This window comes from Antechinus flavipes, chromosome 5 (genome assembly GCF_016432865.1).
Source record: "Antechinus flavipes isolate AdamAnt ecotype Samford, QLD, Australia chromosome 5, AdamAnt_v2, whole genome shotgun sequence".
Classification (NCBI taxonomy): domain Eukaryota; kingdom Metazoa; phylum Chordata; class Mammalia; order Dasyuromorphia; family Dasyuridae; genus Antechinus; species Antechinus flavipes.
In genome coordinates this window covers 90,686,848-90,696,767 of record NC_067402.1, presented here as the reverse complement: position 1 = coordinate 90,696,767, position 9,920 = coordinate 90,686,848, and the positions used below count along the sequence as shown (strand labels likewise).

General features: G+C 47.9%; 1 protein-coding gene across 3 annotated transcripts in view; it reads left to right on the top strand.

Annotated features, from left to right (window-relative positions):
* The first annotated feature begins 3,202 nt into the window (after positions 1-3,202).
* Positions 3,203-9,920, top strand: part of ASIC3 (acid sensing ion channel subunit 3) — a 14,624-nt gene continuing 7,906 nt past the window's right edge. For all 3 annotated transcript variants that reach the window (XR_007947902.1, XM_051963433.1, XM_051963434.1), the window contains exon 1: positions 3,203-9,307. Coding sequence is in view for 2 of the 3 variants with exons in the window: in XM_051963433.1 (XP_051819393.1) it covers positions 7,457-9,307 (1,851 nt within the window). In the remaining variant the exon portion in view is untranslated. The remainder of the gene's footprint in view (positions 9,308-9,920) is intronic.

Sequence of the window (9,920 nt, the reverse complement as noted above, 5' to 3'; positions counted from 1 at the left end):
CATAATTTTTCCTTCCTTGAATTCATCCCCCCTCCTGTATTCATTTCACCCTTTAACAGTTCTGCCCCCAAGTCTGTGCCCTTTTTTATCAACCAATGGCACCTTCAGCTAAACATTCAGCATCCAGAAAGTCTGCTAGAGGATCCCTTCACCTTCTTCACTCCAAGCAGAACCCTTTTTATCTCCCTTCTACCAACGATCCCTTTCATCACCAATTATTGGATACTTATTCAATACCAGAAGCTGTGTTGATAACTCTGGGCCCTTACAAAAGAATGAAAGAGGCCCTCCACTGCAAGATGAGGGACAAAAGGACAACTAGCAACACAAGGTTCTGCCTCGTTAGGCTGGAGTAGCTACCATAGGGATTTGAGCGAGGGAGAAAGGATGTTCTGGTCCTGGAGTGCTCAGGGAAGTACAAATGAAGAAAGTGGGATGGTCGAGGTAGGCTCTAGATGCAAGAGGCCAGGTATTACAGCCTGGGGAATAGTGCATTAGGGAGACTGAAGATTGGTCTGCCCAGAATGGAAGCTTTTACACATGGCAACAGTAGGAATGTGCAGGTGATAGGAGGTGCAAGCTAACAATTCCTTTTCCCAACCCACACACATCTATGGCCCCCACTCCAAACCAGGTTTACTGGGTGGCCCCCGAGACTAGCAGATCCCTTTCATCTAAGTTTTCTCAGCACCCAGGTGCCCTTTACTGATTGCATAGCTGTGATACTCACGGAGGAGCTGGCTGGTTCCCCAGCACACCTCTGCCACCCTCCATGGTGGGAGATGGTGGAACAGTGGTGGCTGTTAGCCAAGTGGACTTGGTTAAAAACTAGTAATGCTTTTTGCCATACACATCTACAAAGGTTGGGCCGAGATGCCTCTTCCACAAGCTTCAAGTGACCGAGCCACTTCAGACCTTTGTTCCCGTAGAGTCTGCTCTGGAGGCACCCTGCACCCGCAGAGCCGCCACTAGGCTTTTGTGATGGGTTCTCCACTGGGCCCATGATCCTCCACTCATGTTCAGGAAACCCTTAAAGTGGTTATGTCCTTTTTGTTGGATCGCCCTGGCCTTGTGCCCTGCTTCAGGCCCTCTTTTCTAGGGCTTGACTTTGGTAAGGACAATGTTGCCTTGAGATACTGTAATCTTTTGTCTTTTACATGGACACATATATGCATACATTTATACATATATGTACACATCTTTTACATAACCTGTAATTTTTAATAAAAAGTGGAAAAATTATCAGGAAAGCTAAACATAGCCTTTTAAGTGAGCTTCATAATCACTCAAAAAGAGTTCATTGTAAGTTCATTAAAAGATTTTACATAATTGCATGCACAACATTGAGCTTATTCATTAGGATCCCCTAAACACACTGCAAGGATGATAAACTAGGGCTAGAATTAAGCAGGAAGAATAATAAGTGAGGCTATCTTTGGGAAAATCTGAAGTGTTTGTAATGACCTCCCAGTCTTGAAACAAAAGCCTATTAAAAAATATTTTTAACATGATATCAATACATAGAAGGAAATTTTTAAATTGGAGGTTCCTTATTCAACTGAAATCGGTGGGCTTGAGTAAACTATACCTTATCAACCACAGATTATTATGAAAGTGTACAAATGACAAAAAGGTCTCTGAAAAGGAAAATGGACTAGCTGTATATTCAAATTGAGAGACAACTTTTGTGTTCTACTGATAGTTCCATTGACAGAACCATAAGAAAACAGTGAGCACCCTAAGTGGACCTCTAACCTGTGCAAGATTGAGAGTGGGTAGGTTGCCATCTACACTTCTAAAAGCAGTTTCTCCAATGATAAGAGCCAAAAGATCTATCAAGTATCCTGCTTTGTCAGGAGCATCTCTGAAAAATTGGATCGGAGTCACTAAATCATCCAGTTAACATTGAGTACACTAGGTATTGTGGGGGATATAAAAGTTCAGTATAAACCCATGTCTACCTCAAGTCAACAATTGGGGACAGACAAGATTCATATATAGGGAGCAAGTACTAAATTGTGACTTCCAAGTTGAGGGGAGGGGGGAGTGTAATTACAGAAGGCATCTTTAATAAAGTCAGGACAAAATAGAGTTTGAAGGATGGGCAAGAATTAGTTGAGATTTTCTTTTTTCCCTTCCTGAGGCAATTGGGGTTAAGTGACTTGCCCAGGGTCACACAGTTAGGAAGTGTGTCTGAGGCTAGAGTTGAACTCAGGTTCTGACTTCAGGGCTGGTGCTCTATCAGTCTCTCAGAAGAAACATTTCTTAATGGGAAAAATAGTCCTGTATTAAAGCAGGACTCGGTACAGAAGCTGAAGAGTTCTAGTTGCTGTGGTGTTCAGCTTCTGCCTGACTTGGGGCCCAGACAGGGCCAGGGAGCCACATCACTCCCAGTCAGAGGATGGGACAGTCTCCAAACCAAAGATCATCAGCCTCCTGTCTTCCAGGGTGCTCAGCCAGGCCCCATCTCAAGGCCAAGACCCCCCTAAAATCATTGACGGATCTCTCCCCGGGCCTTGAGAGAGCTGATCCTATGCTGGTGACCTTTCTTTTACTGGCTTTGCGACCACGATTTGGTCCCTCCCTTTAAAATGGGAGGTTTTTACAAATGATTCTTGAGGTCTCAACTTCACAATGTGTAATCCTTTGTGTTCCTACCATTTAAAATGGGAAAATAAAGATGTCCCCATGGGGGGGGGGGGGCGGACAGCATAAGGAAAAGTACAAGCCTGGCATAGAGGTCTTTAGGAAACGACGAGGAGGAGGAAGAAGAGGACTTGAGACTGAACACATAGTGGGTAGGAAGGACCAGAAGAGTCCGAAAGCCATGCAGAGGGGAGGATGAGATGCAGCCAGCTGAGCAGGGATTGACATGATCAGAGATAAACTATAAGGAAAGCTCAGCTTGCCAGCAGATTAGTCTGAAGCTCAGGAGATGCTGCAGCCAGGGGCTGAGGCAGTAAGAACCTGGATAAGGACAACGGCGGAGTGGGAGGAGAGGAAGGGATGGGTGCAAGAGACGTTACCCAGTGATGCCCGATGATAGAAGGTACAAGCAACCAACCTCACACTCACTGCAAAGCAAATTAAAGGTTGGCCATAGTTTGTTTTTCCTGTGATTTCAACTTTAGTTTTTTTGACCTCCTCACTTATCTGCAGAGCCATACGTGCCCGAATAGCAAAATTCTGAGCTGGCTTTGGACTGGGCTGCTACACGAGTGTTTTGGTTCTTTTTGAGACCAAGGTGTGTCCTCCAAATATCTTGGGCCTGTTAGTGATCTTAGTGGTACACGAGACATTACGTGATAGGGAAGAACACTGGACTAGAAATTTAGATGCCCTGAAAGCTGCAGATCTGGCCCTGAGTACGGTGATTTTGGACAATAACTGATATTTACATAACACTTTAAAGTTTGCAAAGCATTTACATACATGATTTTATCTGAAGCAGGAACTATTATTCTCAACTCAAAATTTGCCTGTGGTCATCCAGTATCTCTCTGTAGCCTCTCCGCAAGTCACTTCCTCTAAATTAGCTTCCTCACCTTTTTTTCTAAAAGGTGAGATTGGGTCAGAAGGTCTTTAAGGTCCCTTTCTAGATTTAACAGCTTAGAAATCTGGGAAACCTATTCATTAAATTGATTAGAATTGTCTTTTTACCTCCTTTTCTTCCTCTCTTTTTTGAGTCTCCTTGATTATAATTGTGATTGTTCCAAGAACGCAGCTATCAGCAGCTCCTCGATTTCCAGCTTCAGCAATGAAGTTTTCAGTCTATGAGCTATGAACTGGACATTTTCCAGCAGATAGAAGTGTATTCTGACACTAGATTGCTTCTAGGTCTCTTGTTGCATCCTCCAGTGGGATTGAGCGGAATAGATTTAATTAGGTTGGACCTGTTACAAAGTCTTGCTTGTCACTCCATTTCATCAGTGAAGCCAGTATGAATCAATAGAAAAAGCTACTTTTTCCTTGCCACTAATTTGCTTTTGTCAAATCACTGAAAGCCTTGCTTTTTCCTAGCTGTTAAATGGGGTTAGCAAGAACCTTCCTCACAAAATTGTTATGAAAATCAATCAAGCCTTAATTAAGCATCTATTAGTGTCAAGCCATGGGACTACAGAGCAAAAATCAAATGGTTCTATAATTAAAGTCAAAGTTCCTTAGGAAAAAAAAAATCCTGAACAAATAATCTTTAGTGGTAGGTTTGAAAATCATTAATTAGCCTTGACTTCTCAAAGCTGCCAACCTGATGTAGGTAGACTCAAGATTTGCCATTAGAAAGAAAAAGCATTCTGAAGAAGCAAAGAAAATTTATCACCCTTTCCCTACAACAGAACCTGCCCTCATTCCACCAACCACAATCCTCTGCTTCTAGGTCTTGCCCCCAAAACCCATTTCCCACTCACTTGGTGGGAACAGTCCTGCTCTAAACAATGCTTAGAGGGTCAGTACTGTGTGTATAGTGGGGAGTGGGAAGGCTATCAACTGGAGAAGACATTTTGGAGAAATAGGACTTTTGTATAAAGTCCTAAGGACTGAGAACTTTCAGGAGTCTGATGGAGGGAGAATTGATAAGCTGGTTGATCTATGCTGGAGGAACTGACTTAGAGACTAAGTGACTTGCTAATGTGTCAAAAGTGGGATTTAAATGGAAGCCTTTCTGATTCCAGATTCAGCACTCTCCTCAGTGCTTTTTTCAGTGCTCTCTTTTCTCAGCACGTGATAAGGTTCCCTGACCCCATCATTAAATTTGTCCTTAGAGTGCACTCCAAACTCCTTCCTGAAAGGTTCATCTCTCCGACCTACTACTACTACCTTCCCTCCCTGTCCTTCCTATCCTATCTAGTCTCATCTACCGGTTCATCCCCGTCCTTACAATCTCAGTCTGATAGTTCCTGTTCACTTCCATCTGGGGAAATATCCCAGGCAGAAGTTCAAGAGCCAACAGAAGGATGATTACAGAAAGGCCTGGAGAGACTTACAGGAACTGATGCTAAGTGAAATGAGCAGAACCAGGAGATCGTTGTACATGGCAACAAGACTATACAATGATCAATTCTGATGGACATGGCTCTCTTCAACAATGATTGAGGCCAGTTTCTAATCCCCCTCTCCCTCCCCAGGTAATTGGGGTTGAGTGATTTGCCCAAAGTCACATAGCCAGGAAGAGTTAAGTGTCTGAGGCTGGATTTGAACTCTTGTCCTCCTGACTTCAGGGCTGGTACTCTATCCACTGCACAACCTAACTGCCCCAATTGAGGCCAATTTTAATGATTTTGTGTTGAAGAGAGCCATCTGCACCGAGAGAGACTGTGGGAACATTGGGTAGATCGCAACATAGCATTTTCACTCTTTTTGGTGATTTGCTTGCATTTTGTTTTCTTCCTCATTTTTTCCCTTTTTTGATCTGGTTTTTCTTGTGCAGCAAGATAACTGTATAAATTTGTATACATACATTGGATTTAACATATATTTTAACATATATTGGATTACTTGCCATCTAGGAGAGGGGGTAGGGGAAAGGAGGGGAAAATTTGGAACACAAGGCTTTACAAGGGTCAATGTTGAAAAATTATCCACCATTATGTTTTGCAAATAAAAAGTTTTAACTAAAAAAAAAAAAAGGGAGCCAACAGAATAGTACACTCAGACCGTTTGCCCTGCTTGAGCGTGAGCCCCCCTAACCAGTCCCCACCCAGGGGTTCAGTCCTCGTGGAGCTGGGACCTGGCAGTTCCCTCTCTGCCATGCTCCTGCCCTTGCCTCCTAGTCACAGCTGCTGGAGACTCAGAAAGTCCTCCCCACCAAAGTCCTTGGCACCATTAAATGGCTGGATATTAGAAACGGATATGGTTTTATCAATGAAAAATACACTAACGAAGATGAATTGCATATACTTTGCTGATGCACCCTAAGGACCACAAGGCCTTTCCTCTGGACCTGCAGCTGAAGCCTCCTGTGTGTATATTGTTTTCCCCTAATGGATTATGAGTACTTGGAAAGCTTCTTGTTTTTCTGGGTGTATCGCCATTGTGCTAATTTGTTCAGCCACTTTTCAATCATGTCAGACTCTTTTTTACTCCATTTAGGGTTTTCTTGGCAAAGATTCTAGAATAGTTTGCCATTTCCTTCTCCAGCTCATTTTACAGATGAGGAAACTGAGGCAAACAGAATTGCCCAGGATCACCCAGCTGGTGTCTGAGACTATATTTGAACCCAGGACTCCCTGACTCCCTGATAGAACCCAGTGTTCTATCCACTGGACCACTTAACTGTCTTATTATGCACATAATAAGTGCTTTAAAGTATGTGTGTTTTAATTCATTCACTCCTTCATCTTCCATAGCTCCACTGCCCAAGTACCCAGAAGGGATTGAAGGGGCCCTCATGTCCCCATATTTTCTCCCCAACTTTGTCTGAAGGCTTGGCATAGGATTCTGTAAAGATTTTAGAGTTAGAAGGAACTTCTGACCTCATTTTACAGATAAGGAAACTGAAGTCGGGAAAATTAAATGACTTGTTCCCATAAGGTCACCTAGGTAGTAAATGGCTGGGCCAGAGTTTGAACCCAGATTTTCCTGACTCCAAATCCCACATGATTTCGGTTACGCCAGGCTACCGTTAAATCAGAGGATTGCAAGCTAGAAGAAGGACGTTGCAGGTGATCTCATCCGCCTCATTTTACACACAAAGTGTCCGAATTTCTGCCCTCTGCCACAGGCATCCACCTGTGTCACTGATGATCTGGAAGGAGACAAAGGCTTCCTTGCTCTTCCCGAATCTCTTCTCCTCCACCCCCAACCTTCCCAGGCTTCCGGATTCCCACGGGGTGTTCCTTTGGGGTCCAGCATTCATGGCCTTCCACAATGCAGGCCGTCTCCCAAGTGTCAGCGTTAGCTTCGCTTGTACTAGTGCCGGTGAGTCTGGACCAGCTGGCTGTCCCCCAGCAGAGGAACACGAAGAGGTAGGCGGGTGAATCTGGTCAAGGACACGGGGGGAGGAAGCAGCAGGAAGGGAGGGGGCGAAGACCACCCCGCAGATCTGGCCACGATGGGGAGCGTTGAGAGGATGCTAGATTTCTGGCTGCTCCCTGGCGGGTCAGGGCCCAGCTCTGCTCCTGGCGATGGAAACCGTGTTTCTGGTACCTGAAGGAAACGAGCAGGGAGGGGGGTGTTGGAGAGGGGAAGCTTTCCCGGATTGGGGGTCCCCGTGTGGCTGACCCTAAGGCGGGAGGTATCCCAGAGGCCCTCATCCGCCTCCTCCCACCCTGGCTCAGAGTTTCCCTCACACTACCCTGCCTGGCCTCCTGCGGTTTCTTGTTGGCGCCTCTGGTCTCTAACAGCTATCCCCCCTCTTGCTTTCCCCACTCCGGGCCCCACTAATGGCTGTCTGTGGCCCCAGGGACCTTCCCTGCCTTCCCCCAAGCTGCCCTTATCTGGGCCTCCCTCACCCCCCTTGATGCTGAAACCCAATCCTCTGCGGCGGGCACCTCCCACCCCGGCAGGCCTGCAGAGTGCCCCGGCCCTCCCACAGCCAGCTCCGCTCTTACATCAGCAGCATCGGACGGGACCCAGCCCCGAGCCAGAGCCAGCCGGCAGCCCTCCTGCTGGAGCCCGGGCCAGACCCCAGCCAGAGCCTCAGGATCTGCTTCCTGCCCCCTCGCCCTCATGCAGCCTTGGGCCGAGCCCCTTCTCCCCCTCCTCCGTCTCACTCCCCACCGTCCCATCTGCTGATCCTTCTGTCCCCCACACTGACCCATTCCTCCTCCAGCCCTCCCCATGCTCTGCCCTGCTTCCACCTCCCCTCAAAGCTTTCCTCGCTGACCTTTCTTTGTCACTTCTCTTCTCCCTCCTTTCGGTCCTTTTCTCTCCTCCCTCCCTTTGGTCCTTTTCCCTCCTCTCCTCTCTCCCTTTGGTCCTTTCCTCTCCTCCCTTCCTTTGGTCCTTTTCCCTCCTCCCTCCCTTTGGTCCTTTTCTCTCTCCTCTTTCCCTTTGGTCCTTTTCCCTCCTCTTCTTCCTCCCTTTGGTCCTTTCCTCTCCTTCTTCCCTTTGGTCCTTTTCCCTCCTCTCCTCTCTCCCTTTGGTCCTTTCCTCTCCTCCCTTCCTTTGGTCCTTTTCCCTCCTCCCTCCCTTTGGTCCTTTTCTCTCTCCTCCCTCCCTTTGGTCCTTTTCTCTCTCCTCTCTCCCTTTGGTCCTTTCCTCTCCTCCCTCCCTTTGGTCCTTCTCTCTCTCTTTTCTCCCTTTGGTCCTTTTCCCTTCTCTCCTCCCTCCCTTTTGTCCTTTTCCCTCCTCCCTCCCTTTGGTCCTTTTCCCTCCTCCCTCCCTTTGGTCCTTTTCCCTCCTCTTCTTCCTCCATTTGGTCCTTTCCTCTCCTCCCTTTCTTTGGTCCTTTTCCCTCCTCCCTCCCTTTGGTCTTTTTCTCTCTTCTCCCTCCCTTTGGTTCTTTCTTTTCCTCTCTTTGGTCCTTGTCCCTCCTCTCCTCCCTCTCTTTGGTCCTTTTCCCTTCTCTCCTCCCTCCCTTTGGTCCTTTCTTCTTCTGCCTCCCTTTGGTCCTTTTCTCTCTCCTCTTTCCCTTTGGTCCTTCTCTCCTCCCTCCCTTTGGTCCTTTACCCTCTTCCCTCCCTTTGATCCTTTTCTCTCTCCTCTCTCCCTTTGGTCCTTCTCTCTTCCCTCCCTTCGGTCCTTTTCCCTTCTCTCCTCCCTCTCAGAGGCCTCTCCTGGGCTCTCCTCTCCTGCCCCAGCCCCCTTCCCTCTGGGCTCAGCCATGAAGCCTCTCCCTGCCCCGCCGGAGGAGGACGGAGAAGCCAGGCGGCCCACCTCGGACATCTGTGTGTTTGCCAGCAGCTGCACCCTGCACGGCCTGAGCCACGTCTTCGGGCATGGAGGCCTGACCCTGCGCAGGGGGCTGTGGGCGGGGGCCGTGCTGCTCTCACTGACTGCCTTCCTCTACCAGGTGGCAGAGAGGATCGAGTACTACGGACAGTTCCACCACGTGACCGTGCTGGACGAGCATGAGAGCCACCACCTGGTCTTCCCAGCTGTCACCCTGTGCAACATCAACCCGCTCCGGCGGTCCCGGATCACGCCCAACGACCTGCACTGGGCCGGACCCGCCCTTCTGGGCCTCGAGTCTGGAGAGCACGCCGCCTATCTGAAAGAGCTGGGCCAGCCCCCGCTACCCCAGGGCTTCATGCCCAGTGCCACTTACGACCTGGCCGAACTCTTCGCCAGGGCCGGCCACACCATGGACGACATGTTGCTGGACTGTCGCTACCGAGGACAGCCTTGTGGCCCAAGCAACTTCACCAGGGTGAGCAGTACCCCCAGTTTTCTCCTTCTCTCACTTCAGTCCCTGTTCTGGGTCAGAAAACCTCCTAACACCAGCCTGGCACCCTTCCCGACCCCTTAAGAATGCCAGCCCCTATGGGATCCCACCGCCACCATGCTCAACCTTCTACCCCAAAAACCTCACCCACGGTCCCCTCTCCTGACCCTTGAGTATCTTAGCCCAAGCCCTAGGAAATCTCACCTCTACCCCAAGACTGTATGTTGGGGGTGGAAGGTAGGGAGTGTTGATGCTCCCAAGTGTACTGGATGATGGCACTGTCAGGAAGTGGATTCTCACCCCATCACTCTTCCCAGGACTGAGGTATTAGGGATAAGACAAAGTTTTACCTCATAAACTCTTCCTAGGATTGAGATATTAGGGATAAGAAAATAAATTTTCACCCCATCATTCTTCCCAAAATTGAGGTGTTAGGGCTAAGAAGAAAATTTCACTTCATAAACTCTTCCCAGGACTAAGGTATTCGGGATAAGACAAAGTTTTACCTCATAAACTCTTCCTAGGATTGAGACATTAGGGATAAGAAAATAAATTTTCACCCCATCATTCTTCCCAAAATTGAGGTATTAGGGATAAG